The 15,192-nt window shown below is 53.9% G+C and overlaps 3 protein-coding genes across 5 annotated transcripts in view; all 3 read left to right on the plus strand.

Annotated features, from left to right (window-relative positions):
* The first annotated feature begins 67 nt into the window (after positions 1-67).
* On the plus strand, positions 68-6,835 carry GPC2 (glypican 2). Of its 2 annotated transcripts, XM_006155731.1 has the most exons (10): positions 68-795; positions 1,472-1,630; positions 1,949-2,271; positions 3,071-3,151; positions 3,874-4,036; positions 4,259-4,389; positions 4,544-4,696; positions 4,789-4,928; positions 5,024-5,199; positions 5,950-6,835. In XM_006155731.1, the coding sequence occupies exons 3-10, from the start codon at positions 1,963-1,965 to the stop codon at positions 6,207-6,209; spliced, it is 1,413 nt and encodes a 470-aa protein (XP_006155793.2). In that variant the 5' UTR covers positions 68-795; positions 1,472-1,630; positions 1,949-1,962; the 3' UTR covers positions 6,210-6,835. The 2 variants fall into 2 exon arrangements, with proteins under 2 accessions (XP_006155793.2, XP_014446083.1); XM_014590597.1 differs by lacking the exon at positions 1,949-2,271.
* A 965-nt stretch (positions 6,836-7,800) lies between these two features.
* On the plus strand, positions 7,801-14,723 carry GAL3ST4 (galactose-3-O-sulfotransferase 4). 2 transcript variants are annotated; one of them, XM_027774671.1, is made up of 4 exons: positions 7,801-7,884; positions 9,038-9,350; positions 9,516-9,810; positions 13,306-14,722. In XM_027774671.1, the coding sequence occupies exons 2-4, from the start codon at positions 9,226-9,228 to the stop codon at positions 14,344-14,346; spliced, it is 1,461 nt and encodes a 486-aa protein (XP_027630472.1). In that variant the 5' UTR covers positions 7,801-7,884; positions 9,038-9,225; the 3' UTR covers positions 14,347-14,722. The 2 variants fall into 2 exon arrangements, with proteins under 2 accessions (XP_027630472.1, XP_014446060.1); XM_014590574.2 differs by lacking the exon at positions 7,801-7,884 and having other exon boundaries at positions 9,067-9,350; positions 13,306-14,723.
* Positions 14,724-14,915: 192 nt separating this feature from the next.
* Positions 14,916-15,192, plus strand: part of TRAPPC14 (trafficking protein particle complex subunit 14) — a gene marked incomplete in the record, with an annotated part of 4,438 nt that continues 4,161 nt past the window's right edge. The window contains 1 exon segment of the mRNA XM_027774672.1: positions 14,916-15,155. Within this exon segment, the coding sequence (XP_027630473.1) occupies positions 15,083-15,155 (73 nt within the window).

Raw genomic sequence — 15,192 nt, forward strand, 5'->3', positions numbered from 1 at the left:
CGTGCTCGCCACGCTACAGTCAAGCAGCTCCGACAGCCTCGTGCAGCTGCAAGCTCTCAGGCGTGCCGCCAGGTCACGTGGGCTCCAGCACGCCGGCCGCCAGTTTTAACCCAGCTCTGCCCCGGCTCCGCCCTCTGCCGCCAATCTCCCCCTCCATTGGCCGGGCTTCGGGCTGCACTAGTAGTAGCCCATTCGATCGGGCTTCTCAACTGCCATAGGCTGGGTTCTACCCAGGACCCGCCTTTCCAGCTAGATCGCCACGCCCCCCGATAAAGGCCACGCCCCTATTCACCCATCTCTGTAGTGAGGAGGTGTCCCGCCCCGGCTACGGAGCTTACCCACTACATTGGCTTCATTTCTTCTTTTACTCCGCCCCCGAGGCCGGCTTGTAACCAACATTGGCAGGGCCCCGCCTCGGGCCACGCCCCCGTCCGGCTCCCTGCTCCCATTGTTTCGGCAGATGCTGCCTGGTCCAGCAATCGTGCTTGGTGTTCAGTTTTCTGGGGTCGCGCTCTTTCTCTGGTCTGTGGAGCGGCCCCGCAGCCGAGAACAAGAATCCTGAGTTCGGGCGACTCTTCTTTCCTTTTTAGGACCCACTTTGCATTCCCAGGACGGCTACAACTATGTCTACACTGCGATCTCTCCTCCTGCTGCTGCTGCTGCCTCTGTGTCCCGGTCCTGGTCCCGGAGCCGGGAGCGAGGCAAAGGTCACCCGGAGTTGTTGTGCAGAGACTCGGCAGGTGTGAGGGGCCCGGGGATATAGCTTAAACCTAATCCCTCCAGCCCTGATCTCAGGTGAGGAGAAAGAGGAAGACTAGAGAATTGGGAGGTGAGAGTGGGGGACGGGCATTTCCTTCCCCTCCTCTCCCCATCTGGCAATAACTCTCTTCTCTTCCAGAGTGACCGTTATAGTAATCTTTTCATCCCATAATAATGTCTCTCCTCTTGTAACTTCCTTGCCAGGATCACAATAACCCTCCTGCTCACATAATAGCTCTCTTACTCCACCCCCACCCCAGGAATCCTTTTCTTGTAATTAGCACCCCTTGTGTGTTTCTTTCTTCACAGCCATGTTGCCCTCCTATTTCTGTGAGCACCTTCTATGATGGTACTTTCTTACTCACCTAAAACCCCACCCTTCCAAACCCCATTCTTCATCCCATTGAAGCTGTCCTGCCAGTCTCTTGTGGCTTGGGGTTTGTGATATTGGGGAGGGTCACCTGAGGACACTCTAATCACTAATTTGGACCTCAAAGCTGTTGACAAATAGATGATTCCATGGCTAATGAGAGTGGACCTGGGATGGGTGAGAGGACAATAAGGAGGGAATAGTGTCAGGTGGAGAGGAGGGGCCAGACAATAGAAAAGAGACCAGACAGGTGAAAGAGAATGGATAGCCCCCAGGAGTAGACAGGAAATGGAAGGAATTTCTGGATACCTCCCATCATTCCTCCCTGTCTTCTCTATCCAGGTGAGCACCTCCGGGTCTGCCCCCAGGAGTACACCTGCTGTTCCAGTGAGACAGAGCAAAGGCTGACCAGGGAGACGGAAGTTACCTTCCGAGGCCTGGTGGAGGACAGTGGCTCCTTCCTGGTTCACACACTGGCTGCCCGGCAGAAAAAATTTGATGGTGAGGACCAGAGGTCTCCAAATCTGGCATCGCACCTCCTCTCTGTGCTTATGACCTCAACAAGCTCTGTGTCCCCCACCCCCTGCTCCATCCCTGCAGCCCTGGCTTAGCCCCCCAACCCCAGGCTCTCTCCAGGGTCCTGCCCTCCTCCATTCCCAATCCACCCCGTCTCTGAGACTTGCTCAGTTTCTAATTCACTTGTCTTTTCTCTCCTCTCCCATTCCCATCCCCTCCTGCTTCTGCCCTTTCACCTTCTATCCTCCTTTGACTTCACCCCACCTTAACCTGGGTCCCTGCCTCACTGTGCCTTTGCCACAGAGTTTTTCCAGGAGATGCTCTCAGTATCCCAGCACTCCCTGACTCAGCTCTTCTCCCACTCCTACGGCCGCCTGTATGCCCAGCACGCCCTCATATTCAATAGCCTGTTCTCTCGGCTGAGGGCCTACTATGGGGAGTCTGGTGAGGGGTTAGATGACACCTTGGCAGATTTCTGGGCACAGCTCCTGGAGAGAGTGTTCCCCCTGCTGCACCCACAGTACAGCTTTCCCCCTGACTACCTGCTGTGCCTCACGCGCCTCGCCTCTGCTACTGATGGCTCTCTGCAGCCCTTCGGGGACTCACCCCGCCGCCTCCGCCTGCAGGTGAGGGATCCTGAAGTATGAGCTTCAGCCACCTCTGAACTGTGCACCACTCACCTCCAGACCAGTGACCCCCTCCCTTTTGTGCCCCACTCACCTCTGACCTGGTGATTCCTCCCATCCTGCACCGCAGCCATCTCTAACCTAGTGAGTCCTCAAGCCTCAGTTATTTCTGCTTAATTCAGTGCTCCTTGGCCTCTTTTAAGTGGACACTTCCTGACTCCATTCTATGCTCTAGTTTCACATACATTTTCACCTGCTCTTGGCCCGAGTAACTTTTATGCCAGCTCCTCCTTAATCCTAACACCTGGTCTTCCTCAGGTCCAGCTAAACATGAATTAGACATCAATATTTAAGAGGCATTTTCATTTATACTATCTCATTTAATTGCCATTATAATTCTGTTAGATAGTAATATCCGTATTTTAGAGATGAAAAAAATGAGGTCCCCAGAGGTTAAGGTCTCACAGCCAGTAAGTGGTCGAGCTGAACCTCACACTCAGGTCTTCTGGCTTCAAGTCCAGTGTTTATTCTGATACATGATCTCTCTCGCAAAGGCCTGTACAACACATTCCTTTCATCTCTTCCCAAGCCCAGTCCCATTGATCCTTCTAGACCATAATTCCTCTGGGGCTTTTGAACCTGCCTCTCTGTCCCACTCGACGTGCTACTCAGACCAAGAATACCCCACAAGCATAGTCCCCACTGCTCAGCTCCTTAGTGCAGTCTCTTGAACCCAGTCTTGGCAGACCCATGACAACCTGTGGTTTTTCTCACCTTTTTTTTTTTCCCCTTCCTCCAGATAACCCGGGCCCTGGTGGCTGCTCGGGCTTTTGTCCAGAGCCTGGAGGCTGGAAGAAATGTGGTCAGTGAAGCACTGAAGGTTAGAGGAAGCCTGAGTATGGGCAGGGCCCGGGGAGGGGGAGGCAGAAGCGGGAGAGTCCCTATGAGGAAAGGTCAAGCACCAGCTGGCAAGAGAAATCTGGGATCTTCCCTTGTCAGCCTCCAGGCTCTGGTGTCCCAGGACAAGTCAAAAAGGGACGGTCCAGAGTGAAGTCTCCATAGGATCATGATCCATGATAACCTACCACCTCTGACCCTCCTGCGCCCTCTGACTCATACCCTTCTGCCAGCCTCCAGGGACCTGCTTATCACCATAGCAATTTGAGATTGGAGTATTGCCTCACCCCCACCCCCCCAATGTCCTAGGACTCCCTGTTCCCTGCTGCCGAAGGCCAGATTACTGGCTCTGCCTCTTTGCAGCTTCTCCCTGTCCTCTCAGCCTTACATTCTGCCTCCTCACTGTCTCCTTCCTCCCCAACTGTTATGGCTCACTCGTGTCCCTGAATCGTTTCTCAAACCCCCCACTGCCTCTCCAGTTCCACCCCTCTTATGGAGCAGTATCTGCCACCTGGCCATAGGAACATCTCTCAGATCTGTGGTGGTGCTGTGGTCCATCACATGGGGTCACCAACCCTACAGGCTCACACAGAGCCCAGGGTAGGTGGGGCGGAGTATTTGACTTCTCTCTATGCCCAGCCCCAGGCCTGGCTGAGAGCAGCCACGGTGTCTGTGGATGACACAGCTCCACTCTCTACCCCCCAGGTGCCAGTGTCTGAAGGCTGCAGCCGGGCTCTGATGCGGTTGATTGGCTGTCCCCTTTGTCGGGGGGTTCCCTCACTTCTACCTTGCCGGGGCTTCTGCCTCAACGTGGCCCGTGGCTGTCTCATCAACAGGGGACTAGATCCTGACTGGGGCAGCTATCTGGGTGAGGGGACTTAAGACAACTGGGGTGGAGGGTAGTGTATTGCAGTCAGACATGGGTGAGGTGAACTGGGGAGGGACTCTAAAGTCATACTGAGGAAGGAACTGGACGGGGAGCCTCTTCTCATGCGAGTCTTCTAAGGCCTGACTGAGGGTTTGTGGGAACATCCTAGTTCAGCGACTGCACCCCTCACCCCCTCCTTTGTCTTTCTTCTCCCACTTCAAGATGCTCTCCTGCTCCTTGCTGAGAAGCTTGAGGGCCCCTTTTCCTTTGAGCTGGCAGCCGAGTCCATCGGGGTGAAGATCTCAGAGGGTTTGATGTACCTGCAGGAAAACAGCGTGAAGGTGTCAGCCCAGGTACAGGGAGAGGAGGGTGGAGGCCAGGCCTGGGGTGTGGGTACAGGGAGGGGTGTCAGGCAGAGAATATAGAGGATCTGGGAGACTGGAGTGTTAGGCGAGACCATGGGGTCAGAGTGGGGACACAGTGTGAAGTCTCTTTCTTGTGTCGCAGGTGTTTCAGGAGTGCGGTCCCCCCGACCCAGTGCCTGCACGAAACCGTCGAGCCCCTGCACCCCGAGAAGAGATGGGCCGGTTGTGGACGTCGGTGGCAGTGGCAGATGAGGAACGGCCCACAACGGCAGCTGGCACAAACCTGCACAGGCTGGTGAGTGGCGGACCAGAAGGGCGGTTGCCAGTGGGGGGGCGCACCCCAGTGCTCCACCTCCACTCTGCCCTCGCCCTCTCTCGCTTTCCCAGGTGTGGGAGCTTCGCGAGCGTCTGGGCCGGATGCGTGGCTTCTGGGCTGGGCTGCCCCTGGCAGTGTGCGGGGACTCCCGCATGGCAGCGGACATCTCTCTGGAGTCTGCGCCCTGCTGGACCGGTGCTGGGCGGGGCCGGTGAGACCCGGGCGGGCGGGCGGCAGGCACGCGGGCTGCCAGGGTTGGAGGTTCGCACGGACAGGGCGGGAGCCTGGGGGCTGCTCTGTTTGCAGGTACCTGCCGCCGGTGATCGGAGGCTCCCTGACAGAGCAACTCAACAACCCTGAGCTGGAGGTGGATGCCTCGGGCCCCGACGTTCCCACACGGCGGCGACGGCTTCAGCTTCGGGCGGCCACCGCCAGGATGAGGGCGGCAGCGCTCGGACACGATTTGGACAGGCCGGACGCGGGTAAGACCGGGCGCCCACGGGCCCGCCCACTGCCCACTGAGCCCTTCCCCTGCCCTCCCCACTTGGTTCCCGCCCGTGCCTCTCTTCTTTGTGCCCATTCGTTCACTCATTCATTTAGCAAGCAGTTTTTGAACGCCTTCAAAGGTAGGAGGTGAAAGGCCAACGTGTGGGTCTCTGTTCTTGGGTTCACGGTCCAGTTGGGGAGGCATAAAAAACATTCTTAACCAACAGTGGGAAGCTTCTTATAATGGGCGAAGCGATGTGGGAGAATGGAGGAGGGGTGGCAGCCAGGGGGAGGTGGGAAAGCCAGAGTGGGGGTGACATTAGGCTTGCTCCCCAAGGAGGATTTTGCCCCACAGGCAAGGCACATTTCTTTTTCTCTCTCCCATGCCTTTCTCTCTTTCCTTGCCGCCCCTCCCCCACCCTCTGCCGTCTGCTCTCTGCCTCTGCTTTCTGTCTTTTCCTGTTTATCCTCTCTTCCCATCTGTCTCTCTTCTGTCTCTGCCTCATTGTCTCTTCTTCTGTCTCTCATCTCCATGTTTGCTGTGTGATCTCTTTCTCCCTGCTTCTTGTCACTCATTGTCTCACCCTCTTCCCAACTGCTTGACCTACCTGTGTGTCTCTCTCCCTCGCCTCTTTTTCTCTGATTTAATCTTTTTTCTTCCTCTGTAGTTATGTCTGTCTCCCCTGTCTGTCCCCTCTTGCCTCTTGCCCACCACTATTTGTCTTGGTCTCTCTCGTTTCTTGCAGATGAGGATGCCAGTGGCTCTGGAGGAGGACAGCACTATGCAGATGACTGGATGGCTGGGCCAGCAGCTGTGGCCCCCCCAGTCCGGCCTCCTCGACCTCCTCGCCCTCCTCGGCGGGAGGGTCCTGGAGGCAGAGGAGGAGGTGGCAGTGCCCGTTACAACCAGGGCAGAAGCAGGAGTGGGGGCACATCTGTTGTTTTTCACACCCCACCTGTCTTCATTCCCTTCCTGGTTGCCCTGGCTCTGCTTGGGCCTCGGTAACAGGGGAGGGGTGCCCTAGCATCAGAAGGGTTCGTGGCTCTTTCCCCTCCTCCCTCTTCAGCTGGGCCTGAGGAGTTGAAAAGGGCTACAGAAAGAGTAGAGAAGGAACTTTGCAGATGAACGAATGGCTGGGGCCCCAAATTTAGATTCCCATTGGTGGGCTGGGAGTGGGCATGTGTTCACAATATTTATTTTTTCATTTGGTAATGGAGGGGCTGGGAGTATTTATTTAGGAAGGAGGTGTGGACCTCAGCCCTGTAAGGCTGAGACTGGTCATCAGCCCCAACAAGGAGGAAGGGGAGAAGTTTTAGAATTGCAGTTTGGGAAGGAAGTTCAAAGTGGGGAGGGGTGCAACACTGCTGGGGTGGGGGCATGTAGTCTCAGAAGTGGACACAACTGAATGCTAATGGGTGCACTGCAGGGGACTGGGGATGTGTGAGTAGGACAGGAGGCTCTATGGGCCTAGGTTCTGTTGAGGGTTTTTTTTTATTTATTAATTTCTTAAACTAAAATGTTTTTTAAAAAAGGACTCATGACCTTTGCTGTCCACATCATCCTTCACAAGCTCTAAATGTCATGTTTTAGTGTTTGAGTCAGTGTTTATTCTGCAAATAAATTGTAATTTATTGGACCCACTGTGTGATTTTCTGTGCCTTCAGCATCTGTCCCTGTGTGAGCCTTGGCTCCTAGCAGAGGCCCCAGAAACTTGTGACTAGCTCGGTTTTTGTCTGCTTCTGTCCTCTCTTTGAACTTGTCTGTCCCCTGGGAGCAGGCCTGGAATGACACGCCAGTCTCCAAATTGCCCATCCTCTCAGCCTGAGTTTTTTTTGTTTTTTTGTTTTTTGTTTTTTGTTTTTTTTTGAGAGGTTTTCGCTATAGGGAGCATGCGCTCGCCAGCCAGACAGAGAGAGACATAGAGACAGAAAGCGAGAAATCACCCCCCGGGGGGGATGGTCAGGCTACAATCCCTTCTCCTCCATTCTCCTCTCGGGATCTTGGGCACGCACGCACACGCGCCCAGTGTGTTTTAAGCCATCGGGTCTGGGATGCAAACCGCGGTCGACTACGTGGGAGTCCAGCAACATAGCCATTACGCTAACTGCTGGTTCCCTCAGCCTGAGCATCTTCATCGAAAAATGGAAAGGCTTAGAAGGACCAAATAGAACTGTGAGAAAGAACCACCTTGCCGCCTGTAAAATTCTCTTTAAACCCCAAGCATTTTATATATCATCACACCACTGTCTCCTGCCTTCAGAGTGGGGTCCCTGGCTCTGAGTGTCAGCCTCTGGCTACCTGTCAAGTCCCTGAAAATGTCTGTTTTCAATTCTAATCTGTCACTTTCTCTTTCTGTCACTTGAATGAATCTTTTGTTCTGTAGAAAGTTGAAAGAAAAAGGTACAATAGGTGTCTTAGTGTGAAAGAAGAGTAAAGGCTGGGTGCCATGACAGAGGGGAAGATGCAGGGAGGGAGAGACCCAGAGACGCTCTTGCTCGATCAAAGCTGAAGCAGCAGCTTGGACTGGCGGCGGGACAAAGGAAGTGGGGGAGGAGCCTGGGTGCAGAGAAAGTGTGTGGGGAAAGTTGAGCTGAGCGAGGAGAGGAGCCGGGCGGTGGCTGGGGCAGGCGGGCGGGCTGGAGGGCCCCACCGATATCCCTGCAGCTCCCCTTGTGGCCTGGTGAGTGGGCAAGTGAAGCCGAGGCTGGGGCCTGTGAGGGACCCTGGAATTTATGGGAGACTTAGGTTTACAGATTCTCAGAGGGGGCCAACAAAGGGCTGGAGGAGGCAGAGGGATGGAATCCGGGGTAATGGGAAGACATAGGTGCAAGGAATTGACAACTCCGGAGAGAGGAGTGGGGGCTGGACCCTGGGGGAGCAATGTGATGGAAGGAATTGGGGATCAATGTCAGAGGGGCGGGTCTCTGGGTAGCAACTGTGGGTTCTCTCAGCCTGTAGTCACCCCTTCTTCTGAAAAGGGGGCTGCCTGGGCTTGTTGAAAGGGCCGTGGTTCATCTGTGATTGTGGGTTGCAACCCGAAGGGGTGGGCCAGACTCCCAGTTGGTTAGGAAGCTCTGACTGGCCTGGAAAAGAACTCTCAAGTTCAAGGTTTGTGTCTTTCTTGCATCTTTGTGCCGCAGTTTCTCTCCTCTCCTCTTGTCCCTCCCATCCCCACCCCCTGCACCACACTCTCCATCTCTGGGTATGCTGATGGGGTTGAAACTGTCCAGGGATCTGAGCTTCCTAAGTGACCCTCCATCTCCCTCAGCCCCTCTGCACACCAGGGTCTGCTCTGTGCTGAGAGGGAAGAGATGCTCACGTTTATGACATAACGGCTCTCACTCGTGACAAAGTCACTTCTATAAATCCAATGTCCCTCCTCCTGCCTGGGTTCATCAACCTATGTCCTGTCTGACCCTCATTCCCACTTTGGGGCTACCCCTCCTAGCCTTAAAAAGGGGCTCTTCATTCCTATTTGTCACAGACAGAGGAGCTCAGGAGCAAGCCAAGGCCCTGGAGATGCCCTGACCTGACTCTCATGATGAGCCAACTGGTCTGACCTCGTTCACCTGCTGTTTCACTTACGATGAAGTCTCTGTCTTTCTCTCCTTCCCCTCTACATTCCTGAGGCTCAGAAAGAGCTGCAAGTGGGGGTTGCAGAAACTGGAGAAAAGGATGGCAGCAGAGGCAGTAGTTACGGGGCCACCTAGAAGAGTTGGGTGTACAGAGAACCCTTGGGCCCACTCCCCCTCCCTGAATTAGGTCTGAGCTGCATCAGGAAAGAAGGCTCTACCCTCTCCTTAGGCTCCTCCTCCCCCCCATTCCTCTTCCAGACGCTGACAGAGGCAAAAATCTGCTAACTAAGGGGGCAGACTCAGCCAGGGCTGTGAGCAGACCTGGGGAATGACCCCCGATCTCCAAGTGGTGCCTTCCACGGCTGCACGGCTATCTCAAGCTGCCTCTGCCTCGGTTCCTGGCCCTGGCTCTGTCCCTAATCTGGGATCACCATTACCTGTGCCACATGAGCCCTCTGTCTCCTACCAGGACAATGAGGCTCTGGGGGCCTCGGAGCCTGGGGTTGGCTTTGGGTGTCTTCATGACCATCGGATTTGCCCTCCAGTTCTTGGGGGGATCCTTCCGGAAGAGGTGAGTTACCCTCTGGTCTTGTGATCAATGCCCTCAACTTGCTCCTCACCATCCCACTTGGGGCTGTGACTCTCAGGGAAAGCTCTGTATAGCAACCTTTCTCTATAAAAAGCCTGTCTACTTGCTGCTGAGGGACAGGACACTGTATCTCCTGTCTCTTCCCAGGCTACCCAGGCTGCAGCCCCAGGTCCCATCCCGGAGACCAGCTGTTCCATCCTGCCCACCCCAGCAGCGACTTGTGTTCCTGAAGACGCATAAATCTGGGAGCAGCTCTGTGCTGAGCCTGCTTCATCGCTACGGGGATCTGCATGGGTTGCGCTTTGCCCTCCCTGCCCGCTACCAGTTTGGATACCCAAGACTTTTCCAGGCATCTCGGGTCAAAGGCTATCACCCCCAGGGTGGAGGCACCCAGCCCCCCTTCCACATCCTCTGTCACCACATGAGGTTCCATCTGAAAGAGGTGAGGGGAGGGATGTGGGACCAGCTCAAGCCAGACCATGTGGCTAAGACCATGAGGGAAGGGGGCCAGGCCTGGGGGCTTTCCAGGCATCACCTCACCCAAAAGCTGGACATGGAGGGGCCACAAAGGTGGGATTTCCTATTACCCACTCCTTAGGTGTCTCTTCCCAAGGAGTTTCTGGGAGCCAGAGTCCTCCTCTATGCCATCTGGTGTTTATTCCAATGTTTTTCCCCTTGTATCAATGCCCTGCCAACTCAGACTTCACCCCAAACTCTCCTTCCAAGGGTTTCTTGCACTCCCTTGCATTGTCACTACCAGGGCCCCTGATCTGCCCCTGCCTCCTCTCCCTCTCTCTTGCATTACCATGTTTGCCACATTTTGAGGATCAGTCTATGCCAAGCCCCAACAAGCACAGCAGGATGGTTGAGTGGAGGCACTGCTCTGACCCCCCAGGAGCCTCAGTTCTATCGGGGAGATGAGTACATGCCCTCACATGCTCAGACGGACACACACAGGAAGCCAAGAGCTCTAGTATGAAGAGCCTTGATGTGCAAATGAAAACACACAGGGAAGGAAGTAACCTTATTGAATACTTACTGAGTGCCAGGTAGGTAGTTGATCGTCTTACCAGCACCTTGCTAGGAAAGCATCACAAGCCATTATACAGATGAAGACCTCAATCTCAGTTGCAGAGCTAGGATCTGAACCCAGGCCCACTTACTCTTTAAAGTCAAGGCCCCTTCTATGGCATGTGTATGTGCTTTTTGTTGTTGTTGTTGTTCTTTGGTTAAGGCAACTGGCTCCCATATAGCTGATCTCACGGTTTAAGTCATAGACCTGGTGACTTTGAAAACATACCAGGAATATGTTCATGTGTGTCCCAAACCCTGAAAGGAGAAACAGGAGAAGGGACTGCAGTGTTTTTGCTATAGGGCACATGCACGCTCCAGAAAGACAGAGACAGAGAGACAGAAAGCGAGAAATCAACCCCCCGGCATGATGGCCATGCCACAATCCCTTCTCCTCCAATCTCCTCTCGGGATCTTGGGCACGCACGCACACACACCCGGCATGAGTTTAAGCCACTGATTCTAAGACTCGAACCATGGTCGACTACATGAAGTCCAGCGACATAGCCACACGCCAACTGCTGGTCCTGGCATATGTATGTGTGTGGTTTTTTAAATTTTATTTATTTATTTTTTTAGAGAGGTTTTTGTTATAGGGCGCATGCACTTGCCAGAAAGACAGAGAGAGACAGAGAGACAGAAAGAGAGAAATCACCCCCCAGGGGGGATGGCCACGCCACAATCCCTTCTCCTCCAATCTCCTCTCGGGATCTTGGGCACGCACGCACACACACCCGGCATGAGTTTAAGCCACCAGGTCCAGGACTTGAACCGTGGTCGACTACATGGGAGTCCAGCGACATGGCCATTATGCTAAATGCTGGTCCTATGTATGTGTTTTTGTATGAGGGTACTTCCAAAAGTTCAAGGGAAAATAGAATTAAAGTATGGATTTATTTTGGTGCAGAAAAGTTTCCAAACCTATAGTTTTTCATAATACACATCTCCTATAAACTTTTTGGGGACTCCTCATATTTAGAATTGTGGAAAGAGTATTTATCAAGAGGTAGTGTATGTCAGCCTGTGGTGTGGTGGTTAAAGCAACTGGCTCCCATATAGCTGATCTCACGGTTTAAGTCGTAGACCTGGTGGTTTTGAAAACATACCAGGAATATGCTCATGTGTGTCCCAAACCCTGAATGGAGAAACAGGAGAAGGGACTGCAGTGTGACTATGCCCTGTGAGGGGGTGCTTTCTCACTTCTCCCTATCTCTCTGAGGAATACATACACCCTCTGGCAAAAAAAAAAAAAAAAAGGCAGAGTATTCTAGAGAGATGCACTTTCAACTAAAGGGTGGACCTTTCTTGGTAGTAAGGAGCACATCAAGCATTCTTAGGAGCAAAGCATCAGCAAAGACAGTGGTGCGTGTAAGGGGGAGTGTGTATGCCAATCATAGAACTTCAGCATGAGATGCAAAGACACCCTCATGGGAGCTGGATCTGGACACAGCAGCTGAGGAGTGTGATCAATGGTCAATGAGAGACCACTGTGGGAGTGAGGCCAAGACAGTGATCTTTGAGGTAGGTTTCTCCGGAGGTTAGGCTGATGACCTTTGCTGTCACCACCATTCACTGAATACCTGCCTTGTTCCAGATTCTCCCACATCCTTCCAGGTAAGTGTTAACCCAGATTTATGGATGAAGCAATGAAGGCTCTGAGAAGTTCATTAACCTGCCCAAAATCACTTAATTAGTAAGCGGCAGAATTGGGACAGTCCAGGTCCAGCTGATGCCTAAGACTGTTCTCTTCACTGATTCCCTCTGAAGTCAGAGAGACAGACAAGGTCAGCTGGTGGCATGGTAGTTAAGGCCGTTAGATCCCACACGGCCAACTAACTGCACAGTTCGAGTCCTGGACCTAGTGATTTAAACCATATCACGGGCACATATGTGTGTGTGCCCCAAATCCTGAGAGAATGCAGAAGGGATTGTGGTGTGGTCTACCCCCTGGGGAGTGAGTTCTCATATTCTCTCTCTCTCACTAGTGAGCCTATGCACCCTACAGAATAAAAAAAGAGGCAGTTCACAGGTTCTGCCCTTCAGGGATGCCATATCTGTGGAGCAAATTGGAGATTGTCATGACAAGAGGGGGTCAGATGCGATGATGAGAAGTCATTTTCAGAGGCAGAAACCCTTCCGGGAGGGCAGAAGCTAGGTTTTGAAGTGGATCTGCCTGCAGGGCTATGTTAGGGTATAGCTAAGCTTGATTCCTACCTTCCTTGTTGCTGAGAAGTAGATTCGTGTCCCAGCTCTTGTTACAGCACCCTATGGCCTCCTAGAGCTCCCTCCACCCCCTTCTAGGGATGTCTTTTGCTTTCCAAGATGCCTAGGAGCCCTAGAGGTGCTTGCCCTTCAGCTGTCCTGAGTCTGGCTTGCCCTTCTGACTCCTGTACCTGGGACAGCACCATGGTTGCCCCTTTTCACTCTTTGCTGCCAGTTACAGTTCTTCTACCCCTCAGGAGGCCTAAGGCCAGTTCCGTTCTTGGAGCTGTGACCAAGAGTCTCAAAGTAGACATTTGATAGGTTGGAGAAGAAGGTACAAAGCTTGGCTCACAGAAATTTTACTGACCAAGGCAGCCAGAAAGGCACAAGGAAGTTAACGTTCCCCAGGAGCTTCCCATATCCTGTATGTCCTGTATCCTCCATAATTACCTGGGAAGATGTGATTATCCTCATTTTTCAGGTGTGCATGTTGAGTCTCGGAGATGTTAAGTAACTTGCCACATAGCTAGTAAGGGGAGCTGGGGTACCCAACAGAACTATGAGGAAGAGGTCTGGGAGGCTGAAGGATCAGCAGACCCTTGGCTTGTGCTCACTTACCCTGGCCTAGTACCTTCTCTCCATGTCTGTCTTCTCTCCTTTGCAGGTCCTTCAGGTCATGCCTTCTGACAGCTTCTTCTTTTCCATTGTCCGAGACCCAGCAGCTCTGGCCCGCTCTGCCTTCTCCTACTATAAGTCCACCTCATCGGCCTTCCGCAAGGCACCATCCTTGGCTGCCTTCCTAGCCAATCCTCGCGCCTTCTACCGGCCTGGGGCCCGGGGAGACCATTATGCACGTAACTTATTATGGTTTGACTTTGGCCTCCCTTTTCCCCCAGAGGTGAGGACCAAGAGAGGGACCCTTCATCCCCCTAGAGACCCCAACTCCCCACAGCTGCATGTTTTGCCTCCCGGTGCTGGCCCTCGGGCCCAAACCTTAGACCCCAGTGCACTCTTCCACCCTCTTTCCACTGCTACTCATGGTCACAGCCAGATAGCCAGCCCTGTTTCTTTAGATTTGGGGTCTTCATCCTTCATCCAGTGGGGCCTGGCCTGGTTGGACTCCATCTTTGACCTGGTCTTGGTGGCTGAATACTTTGATGAGTCATTGGTTCTGCTGGCAGATGCCCTGTGCTGGGGTCTGGATGACGTGGTGGGCTTCGTGCACAATGCCCAGGCTGGAGGACAGCAGGGCCTCAGTGCTGTTAGTAATGGTGGACTAACTGCTGAGAATCAGCAGCTGACTGCCCGGGCCCGAGCCTGGAACCATCTAGACTGGGCTCTCTATGTTCACTTCAACCGCAGTCTGTGGGCTCGGATAGAACAATATGGCCAGAGCCGGCTGGACAGTGCTGTGGCCCAACTCCGGGCTCGACGTGAAGCCCTAGCTAAACGCTGCCTGGTAGGCGGTGAGGCTTTAGACCCCAAATTTATCACTGACCGTCGGTTCCGCCCCTTCCAGTTTGGGTCGGCTAAAGTTTTGGGCTATAGACTTCGGAGTGGACTGAGCCCCCAGGACCAGGAGGAGTGTGAACGTCTGGCTACCCCCGAGCTACAGTACAAAGACAAGCTGGATGCCAAGCAGTTTCCTCCTACAGTACCACTGCCCAGCAAGACTTCAAGGCTACTCTCCCATAGGCAGATTTAGGCTGAAGAGAAGCTAAATTAAATAGAAGGGCTCATGTGATTAAGTATGGGGCAAGAATGAGTGGTTTTTTCAGAAAGGATGGAACTTTGTCCTAATGCAGGCTGCGTCCTCTGGCCCCTGCCTCAGAAACCCAGTCGTTCCCAGCAGGGCCTCCCTCCCACACCTGTTTTGTCTTTCCCCTTCCCATTCCCAAGGTAGGTCCTTGGAGAACTCTCCAAAGCCCCCTGGAGGGGCGAAAGATGAAGTGGGACAAAGTTTGGGGCATGGAGTTGGGATGACGCTTGCATTCTCTAGGTAATACTTGTTACTGGGCTATGTTCATTTCACTATGAGATGTTTGCTGAATGAATAAATCATTTGAAACGTTTACTTGATTTACATAGGGTGGAAAACGGAGAGAGTCTCCCTCAGAGAAGCGGGGCTAGAGGTTATTATTATTATTTTTTATTAATAAAGACGTTTTTAGACTCCCCTCCATTCCAGAGGAAGCCCTAAGCGCAGCCGAACCTTGCTCGCTCCTTTTCGGTGCTGGCACCCAAGGATTCCGGGACCTCGGAGGCCACACCCCTCACCTTCCGCTTCCGGTTTCTCGCCAGTCATTCGGCCCCGCACCCGGTTCCGACCCTGTCGGGTCCCGGTTCGAGCTGGTCTCCTGGGCCGCACCGGCTGCGCGCAGCACCCCTGGTTGTCGGGACCCGCCGGGGCTGGTCTCCGGCTCGGCCCACCTCGCCCCCCCATGGAGTCTCAGTGCGACTACTCGATGTACTTCCCGGCTGTGCCGCTGCCGCCGCGCGCGGAGCTGGCGGGGGGCCCGGGGCGGGGCCGGGCGGTGCCCCGACGGCACCA

Source organism: Tupaia chinensis, unplaced genomic scaffold (genome assembly GCF_000334495.1).
Source record: "Tupaia chinensis unplaced genomic scaffold, TupChi_1.0 Scaffold000465_1, whole genome shotgun sequence".
NCBI lineage: Eukaryota > Metazoa > Chordata > Mammalia > Scandentia > Tupaiidae > Tupaia > Tupaia belangeri.